General features: G+C 41.4%; 1 protein-coding gene across 1 annotated transcript in view; it reads right to left on the reverse strand.

The window, feature by feature from the left end:
- Positions 1-1,028: 1,028 nt before the first annotated feature.
- Positions 1,029-20,012, reverse strand: part of ACYP2 (acylphosphatase 2, muscle type) — a gene marked incomplete at its 5' end in the record, with an annotated part of 38,218 nt that continues 19,234 nt past the window's right edge. The window contains one exon of the mRNA XM_008942500.1: positions 1,029-1,143. Within this exon, the coding sequence (XP_008940748.1) occupies positions 1,029-1,143 (115 nt within the window). The remainder of the gene's footprint in view (positions 1,144-20,012) is intronic.

Consider the following 20,012-nt stretch of genomic DNA (forward strand, 5'->3'; position numbering starts at 1 on the left):
AACTCAGCACCACCACACCATGCAGGTGCCTGCCTGGACACAGCAGAGATCTAACCAGAGACTTCCAGCAGGCACCAATCCTGACACACAGTACTTGGGCAGGGAGGGTGTGGGCCTGTTCCAGCCCTGGCAGACTCCTGGGTGCCTGCAAGAAGAGCACTACAAATGAGAATGAGATCCCACACTGCAAAGACCTAGCCAGTATTTATTGCAAGCACTCCACCCCAGTTTCTCAGGGCCTTTCATGTACTTGATGTGATGTCTGGGGGTGCATCGTGCCAAATGAGGTTCCAACGTATGTTCCTAACTATGGAGCAGATACAGACCCATGAGGAAAAGAAATGAAATCTTCAATTTTGCTAAGAAAATCAAAAAAAGGAAAAAGATCAAGACATTCTTTGTAGTCAATATGGATGTAAGCTGCAGGTAGACAAGGAAAAAGGGGTAAGAGGCCACACATTTCATCCTCTTGTTCCCAGACTTGTCTGCATTACTACAGAGTATTTGAAACCAGAGCTGGCTATGGAATCTTGCTTTGAGGCAACATTTATTTTAAATTACCACTATAGCTTAACCAATTATCATAAATAATCTATAATACAGAGCTGTTAGCATGGATCTCCCAGTGTTCCAGTTCTGTAGTTAAGTATTTTTGGTGATATGAAACAGTAGGACATAAATTTATTATTTTGTATCTAAAATATGAATCACAGTGTAAAGATCAGGCTCCATATGGTTATACAGAACAAACCTCACTCTGCACAAGTAATCACTAACACTTTTAACCATTTATCTGCCTTTCAAGATGCAATAGATTAGACACTGGCATTTTGGATGCTGGACATGAACAGTCATGCTGTAAAGGATCTAACACATCAATTAAGAATGCTTACTTCAGGTGAACAGGGAGCATTTGTATTTATCTCTAGTATAGAAAGCATCCAAATGCTCAGGACATTTTATGGAGGCACAGGAAACATCATGCAGCAGCAAGGTCAGCATTTGGTGCTCAGGGATGGTCTGGTCTGTTAGTATCTAGTGCTAAACCCTGTGAAGTCAAGCTTGGGAATCTCCTTCTCGTTGGAAAAACTGGTTCGGTCGATGCGAGAACTTGGGCTTCCAACTTTACTCAGCCAGGACTTCCTGCAAGGAAAACAGGAGAGGGTTAGCATATAAAGAACTGCACATGTGGGGTTTATTCTCCTGTCATTCCTTTCCCCCCCCTTTTTTTTTTTAAGAAGCTGCCTTGCAATGTGGGATCTACTACTCTGTGACAAAAGGAGGGGCACAACACCTGACGAGCACCAGGTAATGCTGCTCACAGAGGGATTTATCCAGGAAAGACTGCAGTATTTCCTGTTGTACTCAAGTCTCAGAAATAGAAAAGTATTTTACCATACCCTCTTTAAAGAGAACTGTATTACCAAGCAAATACTTTATAACTTTAATGATGCATAAACATGTATAGATAGATATTTTTAATACTAATCAAAGTTATGTCACTAGTGATTTAAGACTATAGACATTACTTTATGTCTTATTACATTAATTCTTTGTGAAAATCACACTGAGCATTTGAAAATGCAACGTTCTTGGAGTGAGACTTAATTTGGATGTCTTTGTAATGACAACTCTGCACAGAGGTTGCTCATCTTGAGCCAGCAAATAAAACAACTTAAGTATAGAAATGTATCTTGTTAGAGACCCTACACAGCAAGATTTTTTAGACAATTTCTGACAATAGAACACTTCAAAACATCTTAAGTGTCTTGGCTGGTATTAGAGACAAGCCCAAACATTTTCTCCAAACTGTGCCAGTCCTCCTAAGACTGGTCTCATCACTAGCACAGACAGTTCCTTCCTATCTGATGGCTAAAACTGAGGCTTTATATGGAAAGAGCGCCTAGAAAATACAAACCAGATACAGGTATCTCAATATTCAAAGTGTGACAAGCCTTAATTTACAATACAGCATTAAAACAAATATTTCTGCCAGAGGTTCAACACATCTTCACACCTCTTGTTTTGTGCTTCATGTTGTGAACAATCCCCCTTCTTGCCTGTTTCAGATGAAGCCTTTCCAGTAAGAATTCTAACACAGAAGCACACGAGTGAAACTGGAGAGCCCAACTTTCCACTCTGCACTGGAGCCCTAAAGGCAGAATATATGTTCCAACCAAAGGAAAATAATCCTAGTAACAGCCCAGTCCATTTTGTTCCATATTATGAAAAATCTTGGAAGCCCCAAACTTATTTAGCAGACAGGTCTCTAGTATAGCTGGGTGTCCTTAAGTAAAAAAGAAAAGCAGCCATACTATTTTAGAGAGCTAATGTGATAACCCACAGGTGAACAGACAATTTTGGGTTTTCCTACTCACTTAAAGGTGAGCTGGTCAAAACCAAAAGAAATATATTCCTTGCCCAGCCTGCACAACTGCACATAAGTCAAAAATTAATCCATGGCTGTGTCCAGCTGCCAAGTTTCATTGCATGAAGAAAGGAACTCTGCACAGAGCAAACGTTATGCACTGTCAGCTCCAAATGCTCTCACAGGAATAAGGATAAAGCACAAGTTACCAAAATCCAATTAAAGCAACCCAGCTCCATGGAAACTCTTTATAGGATGCATGTATTTTATTCCTTATTTAATGCAGGAGGTAGGCCAGTGTTACAAAACTGCTCCTAGGAACACAGGGTATCAGTAGTTGCTAGAAGTAGTACATAATTCTTTCCTCACCTACCTACAGAGCAGAAAAATGTTCTCTCCAACAACTTTGGTAAGGGTAGCACTTCTAAAATGGTTTTAGCTTTCATTAGAATCCACATCAATAGACCTTGCTCTGCAAAGTTTCTGTATCCTCCTCTTGCTTCACTCTGCCTCCCTGATTTTCTTTCACACCCCCCATGAATTTCAGCTCACACAACGTATGCAAGGCATGAGCTACAACTGACAGCATTTGGAGTTTGAGCTTGTCATTTATAGCATGCATTCCAAGTTCTCTGCTGCTGCCCACCTCTCTCCAGCAGTGAGGACACCAGCCTCCCCCTTGCTTGGCATCGGGGGCACATCCGAATCAAATGAGGACATGCCTCCAAACCAGCCTGCCATGGGCCAGGAGACAGCTTATTCCTCACTTTTCAAGGATATATTCCTAAAGCTATGCTGCTTCAGTAAGTCTGCAACAAGAACTTATCTCCAAAGAGCCTTTTCCTGCCATGTTTTACCTCTCAGGTAGTGCCTGGCCACGCTCCAGCCTCAGTGTGGCAAACCCAGGGGGCAGCATGGGCACTAGATACCACATCTCCTCAGAGCTGAGGCACACAGGCCCCTGGGCAGCCTGCCTGAAGCAGCTCCCCTGCACAACCTGAACCCTGAACACACCTCCTCTGTCCCCATATTCAGGGTGCCTTACTCCTAGGAGTGTAAAACAAATGGATCCACCAGTCTTTCACTTTTATCATTTCATTACCTCAAACCAACCTTGCTAAGCAACTCTGGCTTGTTACCTAGGCAACAGGGCTCCTTCCAGTCAACATATTATTGGAAAACAACATCTAAAGAGCTGGGTTTTTTTGCACAGCTCCATTTTAGATCCTCCCAGGACTAGCCTGGCTGTGTGCAGCATTCCAAGCAGGCACCTCTCACAAGCTGAGGCACACCCCAACGATGCCTGACCAGGTCAAGTGGGGAGAGTTCTCTGGAAATGTTATTTAAGCAGCTTTGCCTCTGTAAAACACAAGAGAGTGCTGGCACTGCCAAAAAAAACCCCATCACACTTTGAATACCACGAGCATTAGAGTAACCACAAGTTTAGGAATATGCTTGTTCCTCTTCACCTTCACCAGTGTCAGAGTGGGACAAGAGCAATGTGTGCTTTTGTTTAGAGGGAGAGAATAAAACCACTGGCTTGTTGACACACTATTTCCCTTTGTTTGGGATAAACCACTGCAGAGAATGTTGCCTCTTTTGAAGATTGTATTTACAGCTGTGACAGCATATAGACTACAATCACAAATATTTATAAAATAACTCCAAATGTTGTTCTACTCTGAAACAATACTGTCAAGTTTTCATAAAGCCCAATACATAACTGTTTGCAGAAGCAATGTGGAGGGTTTTTTTTTTTTTGCTGTCTGGCTTCAGAGCTTTTGGGAAGAACTTTATTCATGGTTTTCAAGGTTTTCTCTACAGTCACAAGGACCAGGAACTTTTTACTTAGAACCTTTATTTTTATAAACCTGAAATTCACATCTAGGTAAAGCCTTTAGTAGATTGTAGAGATCTCCTAGCTTACTGCAGAGCCATTCCATCATGCCTCTACTCCTGCTGCCAGAGCCTCATAGTAAACTAGGAACCTGCAAAGAAAATTTACAGGATTCTATGTTGTGAAAAAAAAAAAGGAAGGATAAAAACCTTGGTAACAACAGGGTTTGAAAATAGTTTTTTTTGACATGATTTGAAAAAAAATCCTCACATTTGACATTAAGTTTAGCAAAAGCCATCAACACCCTGGTAAGGTGAAGAAAACAGGTTCTGAAGAAAATACACTGGGAGAACCTTGGGAAGAATTGTTTATTTTGGTGCAGGATAAGGTCAAAAGGACTCAAGCACTGTGCACAGTCAACTTGCTCCCACCAACCTTCGCCCTCTGTTCCTAGGGATTTTTTTTTAGCTCTCAAAACTAGGCTCTAGCTTGGGGTAAAAACCTGAAGCCATCTGACCCAAAAAGCTCTTGCCTCTAGAGCTCTGCTCTGGGGGCCTCTGTGCTGCCATGGAAACTGCAGCATCTCCTCAGGCAAAGGACTCGGGGTGGGTTTGGGGCTGTTGTGGCTGCTGCCTGGTACCCATCAAACCCCCTGTTGGCAGCAGGGCACCCGAGGCCAGCCCCACAGGTCTGTGCTCAGCTGTGTGCCCCTGCCCTTGGCACACACACTGCCAAAGAGAGGGGGAAGCAGCAGAGGGAGGACAGGGCAAACTGCAGGGGAGGGGAATTTCAGCACGTCTCAGGATGACCTCCCCACAGCCCCCCAGACCAAAGCCAAGCGACAGGTTACTCTAGAGGATTAAACCAAAAAAGAGAAAGCCAGCAAGAGTCTGAGGATACAGGCCAAGAAGTGGGCGAGTGAGAAGCGAAGCAACCTGCTCAGGCGTGGGCAGGGTGCCCCAAAATAGCCCTGGAGCCTGGGGGGTGGGTGGGCAGGACTGGCTGCCACCCGCTCACCACCCTGGGCATCCCACCAGCAGGCACCACTGGGCCCACTGGGCACTGCACAGGCCTTCTGGAAGTGGCTCCCAAAGGGGGAAAGGTGTTTAATCAAAACTAGCATTGGATTTGGTGTTTTTAAACACAGTCAGCTGCTGAAGGTTAATTTGTTTGTGTTTCTTCCCTTCCTCTCAAACCCTGCTGCAGTCAAGGTCAGCCTTCCTCCACACAACACATGATGATGGGCTCTTCTTCCAGGTACTACCTGAAAGTCATGACTTCTGTGCTTATCTTTGTTACTTTGCATACATTATAATAGAGGTTTTTAATGTAGAAATGTTTGCCTTGGCACAGAATCTGACTCTACCCTCAATTTTACTTTGTTTTTCATACCTGATCTATGCTCAATGCCTTCACTTTTTAATTTAAGGAGGATGAATTATCCCAGAGAAAGAAACCAAGTCCAAAGTTGTTTTTCCTCTCATATATAATGCAAAGATCTGTTGTGGATTTTCATATTAACCATTTTTGTGAACTCCAAGTACAACATAATAGCTCAAACAGGATGGTAAAAAACTTATCAAAAGCTTATCAGAAGACCTCTGTTTAAACCATGTTAGGCAAGTCACATTTGGCTTCCTTCATAGATCTTATCAGAAAAAACCTAAGCAATGTTGAGAAATCTGTTCCAACAAGGCAAAGTAAAGCAGTGAATGAAAAGTAGAACTAAATTCAACCATTTCAGTAACTCAGCACAGCTTTTATGTCCACTCAGATTTCCAGCAAGCCCAAGACAAAAGAGAACTTCCCGTTGAGCTTGTGTGTGACCTTCCCAGAGCAGTAAACACACCCCAGAGCCAGAAGCCCCAAAAAGCCTCTTGTGTTTTTCCCTTGTAATCTGTCTGCCCTTGCAGGGTACGATTTGGCTCACGAGGCAGACTAGGAATTTTGGCTAACCCTGCTCCAGTGCACAGAATGCCATTGAAAGTTATTTCTCACTCCACATCTATTAAATTTAAGGTCACAGGAAGCTTAAATGAGGAGGAACTGTTGCTGGTCATGTACCAATTCAGGCTTCTGGAGAAGAAAAGCTGGTTCCAAGGCTTAGAAACTAATTAGCACCCATCACCCACAAACTGTATTTAAAACAAAAGGCTCTTTGAACAAAGAGCAAAGCACTACTGCCTCTGACCATCAATTTTTTACCTAAAAATGATAATCAAAGCCTTACCTTGGCCATTTCAAAGCAACCCTGATGGAATACCATCATAAATCAGCACACTTTGATGAATTCAGTTTTACTTAAAATCCATTTCATTATACAGCTTGGTAAAAATAAAACAGCCACTACAGTAAAAGGGGCCCAGTTACAGCCATCCAGTTAAAGTCATATCAAAGCAACAAATCCACAGTAAACGGTTGAAAAAAAAAAACCCAGCCACTACAGTAAAAGGGGCCCAGTTACAGCCATCCAGTTAAAGTCATATCAAAGCAACACATCCACAGTTCAAGCAAGTATTCAAATGACACAGAAAAACTGCAGCTGACAAATGCAATTGAGAATTTGGAAGACAACACTTCTCTGATAATGAGGTTCAGCCAGCAGATAGACATAAAAGCCATGTGAGGACCCAGCCCCACATTACCAGGCTTCCTGTCACCTCTGTGGAATTCTTAGAAGACAGATTTACACAGTAAAATATAGATTTATTATGCAAAAGCTAAAAATAATGCCAGATCTAAGCAGTGAATTCCTTCAAGCCCCACTGGGATTCTTGCTATTTTCCTCAAAAGTCTCCCTTTAAGACAGAAAAATGAGGAGACTCACTGAGCTGTAAACTGCCATTTGCAATTTAAAAAAAAATATACCTTAAAAGAGGAGCAGCACCATTTTTAAAGCATTCTGTTCTAGTGCACTGAGCAAGCCTGAGAGAGAAAAATCTCATGTTGCAGTGGCTGTACCTGAACTCACCTCTCCCTAGACAAAAGCTCCAGCTCAGCTCACTTCAAATCTCAGCCAAAACAATTTTAAGCTGAAATACTTGGGAGGTGTCAGCATCTCCCATGCATCTTCTCATTACTATTACAGCAACTGCCTAATGTATGTTAGGAATTACAAATCACCTTTAAAGGCTTTATAACTCCAACATATATGGTGTCTAGTCCCTAGAGAAGCAGATGCTGTTGACAGGGAAATGTATAAAATGAGAACTTTTTTTTATCTATAGCTTGTAAAAGTGTTCTGCAATTTTCTTACTAAACATTCAGTAAGCTCAGCTCCATTTCTTCCATTGAGTTTACATGAAATTTAATTTGGTAATTGAAACTGCATGCTTCCAAAGGAAGCAGTTACACCCTTTTTTTTAACCTTCAATTTCAAGGAGTTGTTTGGGGTTTTTATTTAAAGCAAGTGTGATATAAAATAGGAGACATTTTAGTACATGAATTAAGAGATCAGGGAAGCATTTATAATATATGAAAGCACAACTGTTCACAAATACACCAAGTAGATTAGTCTGATTAAATTTTACACAATGAGAAAATTTGGGCTTTGTCAAGACTTACTTCCATGATGCTATTTTTTTGCATTATTCAGCTACAGTAAGGAGGAAGCCAAAGATTACCATAAGGATATGTTACAGCTACTCTGGGCTTTACTGACAAGAGCTACCTGTGGTTTCCAGCACACCAGCACATGCTGGAGGTGAGCCCAGCAGGGCATGTTTACAAGGGAGGCAGCATTGTACACACAGCACACAAGATGTATATAAAAATATTCCCTGGAAATAAAACCTGCTTTGAAATGGATTAGATCTGTTAGCAAAGAGTAGGGGTTTATTTATGGGTTGCATAAATAACAGAACTAGATCTGGCATTTAAGAAAGAGCCCTATATTTCTCAAAGACTAGCCTGACAGGGTCACATCCCAAAGAGTTATTTCATGGACAGTTGGACAATTTTTCTTTCTTTAACATATTACTTCTTTGTGATGTTTTTCTTATGACTTCACATGCATTAAAAATCAGACCTGAAGATTGTTTTTCTCTGCTCCATAAGTTCCTCATTTCACCTGTGGAGATGTTAGTTTTAAGTCAGTAAGGTGACACAGGCTGTCTTCACAGGTAGGTTTTAGTGACATCATCTAAAGAAGTCTTTCAAGTCCTGATCCTAAACTATCCTGACAGGAGACATCTTGGACATATCAACAGGCATCTTTATTTCTTATTAGAAATAAACACTTAACATCAAAGCTCTGAGCTACTTCAGGAAGCTATCAGAGCATGAACACCTTTTGGTTCAATGCTTCACTGTATTAAGTATTTGTTACTTTAAACAAGGCTTTTAGTATTTATTAGAATAAGGTGATCCATGTTCTTTCCTGTTCAGTGGTTCCTGTGCTGTACTACGTATTTTTATTAAACCTGATTTTCAAACTGTACCTCTGATTTTTTTTTTTCCTTTTTATTTGCAACACTGATAAAACAAATAAAGGAAGAGGTTTCAAAAATAAAACCAGACTAAAAATCTAAACTATCACCTTTTCAAGGCAACAATGGTACAGGCTACCCAGTTACCACTTATGGAAAACAAACCAGCAGATCCACTGATTAGTTTAATTATGATGAGGATAACAGGCTTGATCTTTCCTCCTACACTTTCCATTAAATTTTGGACATCTTCCCACTGAGTCAGAATCTGCCCTTTAGAAGTCTATTTTTCTTATTATTGAGGGCTTTCAGACTTCAAAAACTGGGATGAGAGCAGAATTCTAGTGAACACAGGATCTTGTTTCTATTCAAATGATCAGTAACACTTCTAATGAGGACAGGGAGATTGATTTGTGTAAAAATGGAGGTCAAGTTTAACAAAGATCTATGTCTACTTACAAGAAATAAACATCTTAAAAAAAAGCTCTAAACCAAGGAAACAATCTTTGGAAGATGATTAGCCCATACTATTTACAAGCATTCCTTCCAAATCAGCATTGTTAATTACTAATGAGCATCTTGTCTTGCACAAGGAAAATCAATTCTGCCAGAGCAGAAACACTTCAGAAGGAAGATCTGGAAAAAAGGTGTTTGGGGTCAACACATCCAGAAGCCCCAGAAACACTTCTCTGACCCATTAAGCATGCAGTGAGCTGGGCAATATTTGCCACTGCCAAGAAATTATGTTTAGAAAGCACATGGTTTTTTTTTTTAGGATTCCTCCTATTTGACATGGGTTACACACTAGCTAAAACTGAGTTTCCCTTAGTTTTTTCTTGTCCAAATAAACTTGCTTGGGTTTCATTTAGTTGTGTTTATAAACACATTTTTGGAGGAACTCTGGGCAGTGTGCTGAGAACATGTTTTAATAATGGAACACTGAGATATTGTTTAACTAAGCAGTGAGGGTTAGGCAAAAATCAGCTCTGCCTTTATATAATTAAGGATATTAACTATGAGATTTTCAAAAGTATTGCTCAAGCAATGTCACCCTGCCACCTAACCCATATATCTCTCAGAAAAGTAGATTAGAACAGCAGAGTAAGATTTTTACTTTCTTAATATACAGCAGGTTTTAATATTTTGTGAAATGCCTGGTAAAACAGAATTACCCACCAAGTGTATGTTCCTACACAGAAAATACTTCCCTTTTTTCATCTTTCCCTCAAGCTTCAGGGGCTGTCAGAAAGCATCAAACACCTCATTTGTCTTCTGTAATTTATGCCACTTCTTTCCTTCCCTTCCCCCTTTTTTTATTAATTTTATTCTGCCTGGGCAGTTAAAGCAGACAGATCTGTTTGGGACCACTTGCACACTGCAGACTGCTACAGGAACCATGTAGGTTTTCTTATGTTATGAACTACAAAAAAAAATGCCAGAAAACCAGTAATTTCACTAGCAGCTCATTTTACTCAACTTTGTTTTGTACAAATACTTCATTAATATTACACTTGACCAAGCCAGGTTTTGTAGCTAATTGCCAGTGCCTCATTAATGCAGGAAAGGACGAGTCCTGAGTGCTGCCAGGCTGGTCACAACTCACCACTCCAAATCAAACACACTTGCCCATGCTGAAGCTTGCAAGAAAGGGGTTTGCAGCAGGATTTGTGGAAGGGGAACAACTCACTGGTGTGGTCACAGTGAGGGCAGTTCCTCTCAAGGTCCGTGGTGTGCTCATCACCTGTGTGAAGGTTTTGGCCCCTTCCCTGTCAGCTGCAACATTCCCAACTCAACTGTCCCAACGTGCACATTAAGAAGGGACTCAGGATTACAAAATTACTAAAGCAAAGAAGTGAAGTATTTAAAAGAGCTCATTTCAAAATAAACTTGGAGTTACTTGGCATTTCAGCTCTCTGTCTTTGGAAATCTTTGTCACTGGAAGCACCAACATTGAAGACCAGCAGGTTTCCCAGAATAAAACCTCTCCCAAGGCACACTCACACTCCTTGAATCTGCTCATGAAGGTCTGTTTAGTCATTTATAAGTGTAACAGAATAGAAGGTTTTCCTTTTTTTGCAACACCAAGACCTTAGAAGCAAAACAAGAAGACTAATAATTTAGAAGGAAGAGTTATGAAAGTTCACAAACATCAGCAGTGTATGATGTGGGGAGCTGCTCTAAAATAATAACTTCACAGGATTAATCTCAGCAGAGTTCATGTCATCAGGCACTTTATGAAAACAAGAGTATGTTCCAGCTTCCCTGTTGTCCAGAAAAAAATAGTCCAAGCACTACATAAATTTTATCAGTTAAATATGAACTTTACATTACCAGAGAGCTGCAGTGAAATTCAGGATGTAGCATACACCAGACAAAAAGGGTGGCTAGACACAAATCTGGCTCCACAAAGATACAAAAAGCCTTCAGGAATTCAAATGACCACTCTGAGATAAGCAAGGCCTGATTTTTAAGAATATTTATGATTGGATTACAAGTTTCACCACCAAACAGATGTAACTGAGACCAGGAAAGAGCTCAGGGCAAGTCACACTCCTGGGTCCTCAGACTGAGGACCAGTAAGAGGAGAAAAACAACTCAGGCATGAAAATCCTAGATTAAGTTATTTGACTGACACCATGATGGAAGTGTACAGGAAAAACTGAGAAATCCCCCCTTTCTGGAGCAGGGTTTCATCACTGATCACCCTTCTGCTCTTCCTGCTCACTGGTAAGGCTGGTTGAAGCAGGCACAGCCAGGAGCTACAGCAGCCCCTCTGCTCTGCAGAGTCCACTGGACAACACAGCAGTTCTATGGGAAATGTCACCAGTGATGCTGTAACTGAACCCTGGCTGGACACAAAGAACAGTTTAATAAGTTTTAGACAACCAATTTTCCCATTTCTCTTCCCTCTGTAGGCTGCACCCTCACCACCAATACCCCATCTCTTTCTTCCAACACAGAGATTCAGCACAACTTCCCCTCTGAGAGGCCTCTGCCACCCCATCTACCCTAGAGAAGACATCACACCCGTGTCCCTTTCCTGCTTGCCACTCCTTTCAGGAGCAGTGCTGCTCTCCCTGGAGGGAGCTGGCTGTGCCAGAGCACCCTCTGTAGGAGACTAGCCCAACTGTGAAATTCTCACTGCAGGAATCAGTGAAGTCTTTCCAGTGACAAGACTAAAATGTCCTTTGTACCTCCAACACACAACCATGATTGTATTTCTGTAATAGGTTGAAGGAAATGGCAAGTTCAAAGTAAAACTTTCTTTTCTGACATTGTACTGAATCGTTCTGTAACTGGAGGAATTAGTAGCTCATTATTCCAGAAGTTTTGCTAGAAAGCACCAAGGTGTCTGAAGGAACAGAACCCCTAGTCCTGTGTAAACACAGGCACAGGTACCTCCTACCTGGGGCAAAACCTGCATTCTGTATAGAGTAGAAAAGCACATACAAGAGTTAGATCTTCACCATGATACTTCCAGACAATATATTCTCAGATATGTGCAGGTTTGATTCAGAAGACCTGCACTTCCAAAGCCACTCAAAACCCACCTCTAACTCTTGGACACCAACACTGTCTCCACCCCCAGAGCAGAGCTCCCCTGGACACACACACACACAACTCCACACCACCAAACCTCCCCAGGAGCTGCACACCCTGGTACTCAGAAGCCCAAGGGTGTCAAAACCCAGTCACCAGCACATCAGACAGTGGGACTCGTTGTGCTGAGTCCATCAATTAAACACATAATGCCACAAACAACCCAGTACACAGCTGACTGTTTTCATTGCAGTGCAGGGAACCAGCCACACAAGTGTCTCTGAGATGATGTGGAGCCCATGTCTAACTGCCCTGCACTTCTCTGGAATTCTCTGTGTAACCCATGAGGCAACATCTGAACTGCAGGTGAAGAGCTCCCAGGTTGAACTCTGCTTTCCTGGTCCTTCCAGGACACACAGAGTATTTTCCAGTACAAGAGCTGTAAGAACTACTATGGAGGTGCCTGCAAGTGAAAAAAGAGTATGTATCTCTACTCTTATTAAAGAAGAATTTTTTCTCTTATTATATAAAGCAGCCAAAAGGATTTTTATTTAATTAAAACAGTGCATCTGTTTTGGCTTTGAACTTAATACAGGATGCTACAGTCTTGCCTACATATTTTTTTTGGTTTATTTAAACACTGGAAACAAGTTCATAATTCAAGTATTGACAGATCTTTTTATACTATGGCACAAATCATTCTGTCCTTTCCTTCTCCTTTAACATTAGAAACAACATTTACTCCTTTATGCAGTTTAGCTTATTTATCCCATTATTCTGGTACAGTATGCAGAAAAATAAAACTGGTTTCTTTTTTTCATTCCCAAAAGAGATAAAACTCCACATTTCAACTTTAAAGTAATTGTTTCCACCCCATTTTTGTTTTAATTGGTGGACATTTTTCATGACTTAGCATTCCAAAATGGAAAGATGGTACAGTGTGCAGAAAAATAAAACTGGTTTCTCTATTTTTTTTATTCCCAAAAGAGATAAAACTCTGCATTTCAACTTTAATTATTTCCACCCCATTTTTGTTTTAATTGGTGGACATTTTTCATGACTTAGCATTCCAAAATGGAAAGATGAAGCCCCAAAATTCCTAAAGTAGCCAAGGGTCCATTTCTGATTTCAGTGGTTAACTGTGCCTTTTCTTCAGAGCACATTAAGAATCAGGTCAGTTAAGGCCTATGACAGCTAACCACATGCTTAAGTTGCCCCTACAGGATATTTATTTATAAAAATTTTTAACCCAGGAGCCCAATCCATTATAAATACACCTAAACAAAAATGTCTCAATACAATTAACTAAAGGATTAAGTATACTTGCTTTTAAAACAAGTATACTTAAGTTTTGGATTTAGGTTCTCTAGACAAAGAAATCCAGTATGAACTCGAGGAGGCAACACCCTTTAACCCAGACTAAAAGCAACTTGATTACAGCTGAGATTCAGAACAATTAAATATTAATTACTACTGCTCTGCCTTGATCTTACAGAGGCAATGATAAACTAAAAACCCTGCACAGCTAATCAAATTATAAGTGATAGCTGAGCAAAGCCCCTTGGACTCCTCTCCACGGCCTACCCACTGCTCCCTCACTGTGTTTGGAGCCCCAGAAGGATCACTCCAAATTGCCACAGCAGATTCTGCCCCAAACCCACAGCACTGACCTATGCAAAAGGTTGGGTGGCATCCAGGGACAGGACAAAGGGATAACAGTCTTTTACCTTCCACAGAAATGCAAAGCACGGTTTTATTAGGAAAAAGTCATGCATTTTTCCCAGCCATACAACTGGCACAGCACTGCTACAACCAGGAAATGCCAACTAGGAACCAGGCAGGGCCCTGAAGCAAAGGGGCATTTGGAAGATAATAAAAGTTCTTTTTACCTGAACATGTGCACAAAGAAAAAACACAGTGGAGAGAAAGAAAGCAACAGGGAGAACCCTAAGGGGGACAAACTACCAGAACACAAAACCTGAAGAGCTCAGGCTTTGATCTCTATGTCTAGTTCTCATACTATTACATTTACTGTGGGCACATGGCACAGAACTGGTTATACAGCTGCAGTTTTAACAGACCAGAAACAGTTCAAAGCTGCTACATTTAAACAGACCAGGCACACAGTTCTGATAGAAGCCTGGCTGGACACCAGGCCCAAACAGATAGAGATGCCATGGCAGATGCAAAGAGGACTTCATGCAGAATAATTGGTGGCTTTCCAATTCACTTATGTGGAAAAAACACCAACCTTTGTCCCTCCAGTTTTCCTCCACCTCAGTTACTGTCACTCTCCATTCAACACAGACACTGCAGCCCAAGCTGAGTGCTGTGGAGACAGCCCTGACTTTGGTTGCTTGCCATTAGCTCCACAATTTCTGACAGCCAAGGACCACAGGTCCTCACTGGTACAATAACACAGGTGGCACCCTCTTTCCTCATGAAATATTGGTACTTAGGACAGAAGAGAGGACTACTCATCAGCAAAAAGGGAAGGGGGAAAACAAGAAGCTGTGCTAAGCAGAGTTAAACACAGCAGAGAGAGCAAGCAGCAGGTAAAAATGGTGATTTGTGTCTAAATATGCAGTGAGAGAGAGGAAAGTATTACAGCAGCACTCTGCAACACACCAGCACTCACACCCTTCACTGGTGGGCTTCACCACTGCACTCAGAACAACCACTGCCTCTGACCACCAGCAGAAGAGTCTATGGAGAATGAGACACCTCCTGAAACCTCCTGACAAGGTGACTTGGTTGCTGGGTAGTTTGTAGATGGTAGTGATCAAGGATGCAGTGAAGACTCACATTGGGGGTGAAATCTGAGAGAAAACATCTCCAGTGGATGATGTCTGATGGAAGATCAAGAAACAGGTGAAGGAGCCTTCACTTTGATCCACACACTCAAACATGGAAGTGCCAGAAACAAAGAACCATGTACAATTTCAAATAAGGACAAACAGATCATTCACATGTTTCTACACAAATCACTTGGTGGACTGCTCTGAAGTATCTTGCTCTTTGAACTGGGGATTTTGTATAAAATGCAGTAAAGCACACCTAGATCTGTTCTATCATGCTACCATTCATCATTCTAACTGCACTCTTGCCTGATAGATTTTTAAAGTAAATTTAGTTTAAAAAAAATTCCAAGTCCCAAGCAATTACTTATTATGTCCTGTTCTTCAGGGCACCTCAGTGAATTCTGGAAGAGACTTTTCTAAGGAATGCAAAACACTTCCCTTATGGCAAAATTCTTCCAGATAATAAAACTGCTGCACGACAGATGCTGGCCAGAGGATCCAAACAATTCCATCTCATTAAAGGGATTTGTTGTAAAGCAAATGATTTTTCATTAATTATTACTTGATGTATATTCACCACTTAATAGGTATCTGAGACTTAAGTGAAGCCCCAGACTGACTCAATGGTTCTGTTCATCCTCCCCAAGCTTACAGCACTGCCACTGTGAGCTAAAACCATTTGCTGACCTTAAGAATAAAATTTAACAAGGTAGACTTCAAGAAATTCAGACCCATTGAACTCTTGATCTGCAATTAACTCCACGGTGAAGTGCAAATTCTTCAAGCCTCCACATATTTCAAATTCTCTAATTATTTTTGAAACAGGCAGCATGAAGACACTGCACTACAAATGGTACTGGAGGTTTATTATTTAATTAAGTGAAGCAGCACAGTGGGTACCTTGGCAGTGGGCCCTGTCTTGCCTTCCCTCATTCTCTCCAGTGCTCCCTCCAAGGCTTCTCCATGTCAGCAGTGAGATCACCCAGACACAACTCACTACAGTGATGAACCCAGAGCCAACACAAAGCCAGCTGCAGCTCCAGGTTTTGGTTGCTCACACCAGAGATGATGCAAAATGAATGAAAATCCAGTTCCAGCAGCCACCATGGCCTGGCTTTTCTGCTCTGCTGCTGGGTTGAAGGTGTTCTTTAACTTTTTAACTGATGTCTAAATATATATCTCTGCATCACTAAAAACACTGCCCAGTTTGGGTTCTCCAATGATGTTTGGAATTTATTTCTTAAAACCCAAGAAATAGGAAAAGCTTGAAAAATAATTATACTAATAAGGTACTTCAAAAATTAATAAAATCATAAGGTTTCTTATTCTGCCCCAAACAAAGCACTGAAGGCTTGGAAGAACTCAGAATTAACATTAATTAGACAGGATGCAATTATAAAGCATGTTAAATTTAAAAGCATGTGAACTTTCATTATTCAGATATAGAAACACATCAGCTCTGACCCAGACAAGTAGGGACATGCAAAAAACACTGTTTCTTTAGGAGGAATTCCACCTACCTAGGTACACTACCACTAATACACCCAAATCATAAGAAGACTCCTGGGCAATATCCCAGGCAGAATTACTGCTGTCTGAATGCTTTGATCTGACAGAATTATCACACAAGATAACTTCAGGGTCAAGTTCACCACAATCACAGTGTTTTAAAGACTGCTTGACTAAACAAAGTTTTCTTGGCTTTCTGGCTGTGTAGTGTAAGCTGGGACATGCTGCAATGAGCAGAGGCAGCTCAGGTGGAGGTGCAGGACCTCAGGGATGCCAGCCCAGCAGACAGGTCCTGCTGCCCTTGGAAAACCTCCACAGCAGTGACAGGAGGGAACTCTAGCTTGGGAAGGCAGCCAGGATGAGGATGGCAGAGATGACAAAGCATTTCAGTGACAGCTTCATATCAAATGGCATTTACCTCTGGGGAAAAAAAAATAAAATTGTGTGACTAATTAGACCAAATACTAGAGGTATAAAGAGAAAACTGTGGGAGGCAGAGGCTTCTACTGTACTGCTGCCAGTCTCAGAGGCTTTCCAGTCCCTTTAGTGTCTCTGCAATGTCAGGGTGGGAAATGCTTTTGTAAATGGCACTTCAGCACTGGGAACAAACAGGCTACCCAGAAATAGTGTGGTTACATCAGCAGCAGCACAGCCCAGCAAGGGCAGCTTTGTAGGGTACAAGGGCCTGGCTTCCACACAGCTTTATACTCTTCACACAGCTTCTTTCCCCCATGAGTGTTTAAATTGGAAGAGAGGAAAAAAAGCAGACAGCAGAGGCAGGATATAATACCACAAAAATTATTAAAACTGGGTTTTTAAAACGTTGCTGTTCTACCTAGTACTCTTAACTTTAAAAAACTGTATTCCTTAATCCCTGAAAAATGTCAGGATTCTGCAGACACCTCAATGAAGAGCATTCATTTGTAAATAAATACAGATGTGAGCTAAGGCTTGTGTCTCCTGGCTGCCAGGGGAGGACCATGTGAAGTGGACCAACCTCAAGTGCCTCTTGTCACAGCTGCCAACTGTGGTACAGCTTTAAAGACACCACAATCTGTAGCACTGTCCCTCCTTCAGTTCAAAGCTCTTCTCACTTACCTTGCAGGAACAGTATTTGAAGACAGGGGAAGAGATTAAGAAATGAGCACTGAAATGTCTCCCTGAATTTCTGTGAAAGGTACATTTTTCTGTACAAGACAGCAGAGAAGGTGAACTGCATGGCAACTGGTGTAATCATACCTACAATATACAGAACAGAGTTGGCCCTGCAAATCAGTGCTTGACTTCCAAATGTTTCATGGGGTGCCAGCCCAACTCATCCAGGATTCCCTCTACCTTACCACTCATTCCTGCAGCCTTTGTTTTTTGGGCACTTCAAATTTCTTCTTGCAAACACATTTTACACAGGCAGCAAGAGTCTAGTCACACAAATATTCAGTCATTTTATTAAGCTCAGTACCTAGTGATCAAATAGCAAGAAACAGCTACCAACAACAAATATTACCAGGTATCTTAAAGTGCTGTTGAGCAATTAAGAAATATTTCTACCCAAGCCTTCCAACATCTGCCACTTGGTTGAAATTTCATTTCTCATTAAAGCTGTCCAACAGCTTTATTGAAATCAAGTGGTTTAATTACACTTGCAAATTCCAAAACTGCTGTCCTATTTGGAAGAAGTGTTCTTCCATTTTAGCCACCAAAAGAAAAATTCATATTCAAATACATCCTTTTTCTCAGGGCATTGATTCTTCTGCAAAGTAGATGGAAGCCAGGATTCTGCTAGCACAGTTGGTGAAAGAAAATATCTAGAAAATAAAAAATAGCAGCTTCTACATATGCAAGTAGATTGACACCTAGTGCAAAAACACTGAACTAAAGCCTATACTGCTTATCAACAAGGATTCATTTAAGAACAGAAAAGCAGATATTTGTTTAAAAGAGAAGCAAATCCTCCAAATACAAGCTCCTTCAAACCTTTGGTTTTGAAATGGCTACACAGACCCCAAACCACTGTACAAGTAAATGAGGAAATGTAGCACCTAAAAAGAAATGAGATGTTACCAGTGAATTAAAAGCCAGTGAGAGAGTCAGGAAAGAAACTCAGACAGGAAGACAGAAAGAAAGGAGCACAGACAAGCTGGTCAAGCAGAAGTTTCTCCTAGCCTTGCATAAGGTGAAGGAAGGTTAGAGAGAAGGCAGAATGACTGTGTGATTTTCAAGTTTATAACCAAAAAATCTTGAGTACCTGAATTTCTGATGAGGCCCAAAACCCAATGAGGAGTGGTGCAAGTAGACTAGATAATGATGCTCCCTAGCACAATGCATATGGCCATGAAAGACACCTACAGCTTGCAGAAGAGATAAAATCTTCTCATAGTCATCCCTCTGAAGACTGGACCCTAATCTCAACATTTTCCTAGAATTTAGTGTGATATCTGTAGTCAGACTTTCACACCTGCAAAGTCATCTCAAAAGAAGTTGTCACCTTTTTCTTCTTACCATTATCATGCCCTCTCATTCCCCTCTCAATCCCAAAATCCTGGAATTGAAAAGCCTTTGAAAAGGCCTTGAGAGGGAGGGGCAGGAACATGGAGATAACTACACACAGTGACAATGCAACCTAAAGACACTGAGAGGAAATTGCTCCACATTTTTGAATAACCAACCCCACTGACACAAGGAAGCCCTCAGGACACACACAGTACTTGTTTTATATTTAGCATCACCTAATATTGCCAAATTGATATTAAGGAGCAGTCAACAGCAAAGTTGCAGTACCTACAAGCATCCAAAACAAAATTCTCACATGAGTTTCTGTATTTCCCACTATTATCCCTCCAGCTTTAATTTTTTTCTTCTTGTTGATTGTCTCAGATCCAAAAGCACTGGCAATCACATGGTCTTCTGATAACTTACTGCCCCAAGTGATGGTTAATCACCAAAATTAATTCTTTTTAATGATTAAATACAATGCCTTAGCTTGACATCAACTCAGCATGTTAATGATTAAACAACCAGCAGTTTCTAACGTTGTAGATATGACCTCAGGCTTCATTTCACTCAGGAAAACTTAAGGCTCAAGGGAACCTCTGTGTGAGGAGTCAGAAGTGAGGGATGACTGCAGGGTAAGCACTGGAAACTGTAAATGCCTCTGGAAAAGCAAACCAAAGAGCTGCTCCCTGTGCCATTTCTGCAGGAGCACAGACCACTGTGAGCCTACACACCAGCTGAAGCTTTCCTGACAGTAACTACACTGTACATGGCAACTCAACTGGAAAATAGTTCCTTGGCAGCAGCCAAACCCTACAGAGTTCTAAGGAGAAAGCTAAAAAGAAACTGCTCAATACCAAAGACCTTGCCAATCCCAAATGCATCCAGTTCTGTTCCTCACACTAGGGATTTTCAGCAACTGCAAAGGAGCAGACCCTGAGGAAGAAGCCCCTACCTTGGCAATCTGTGTTTTGGGCTAGCTAGCCAACAAATGAAAGGGACTGGAGAAATGCCCAGCAGGATCTGTGACTGCACCCCAC

This window comes from Merops nubicus, unplaced genomic scaffold, assembly GCF_000691845.1.
Source record: "Merops nubicus isolate BGI_N331 unplaced genomic scaffold, ASM69184v1 scaffold2596, whole genome shotgun sequence".
Lineage (NCBI taxonomy): Eukaryota > Metazoa > Chordata > Aves > Coraciiformes > Meropidae > Merops > Merops nubicus.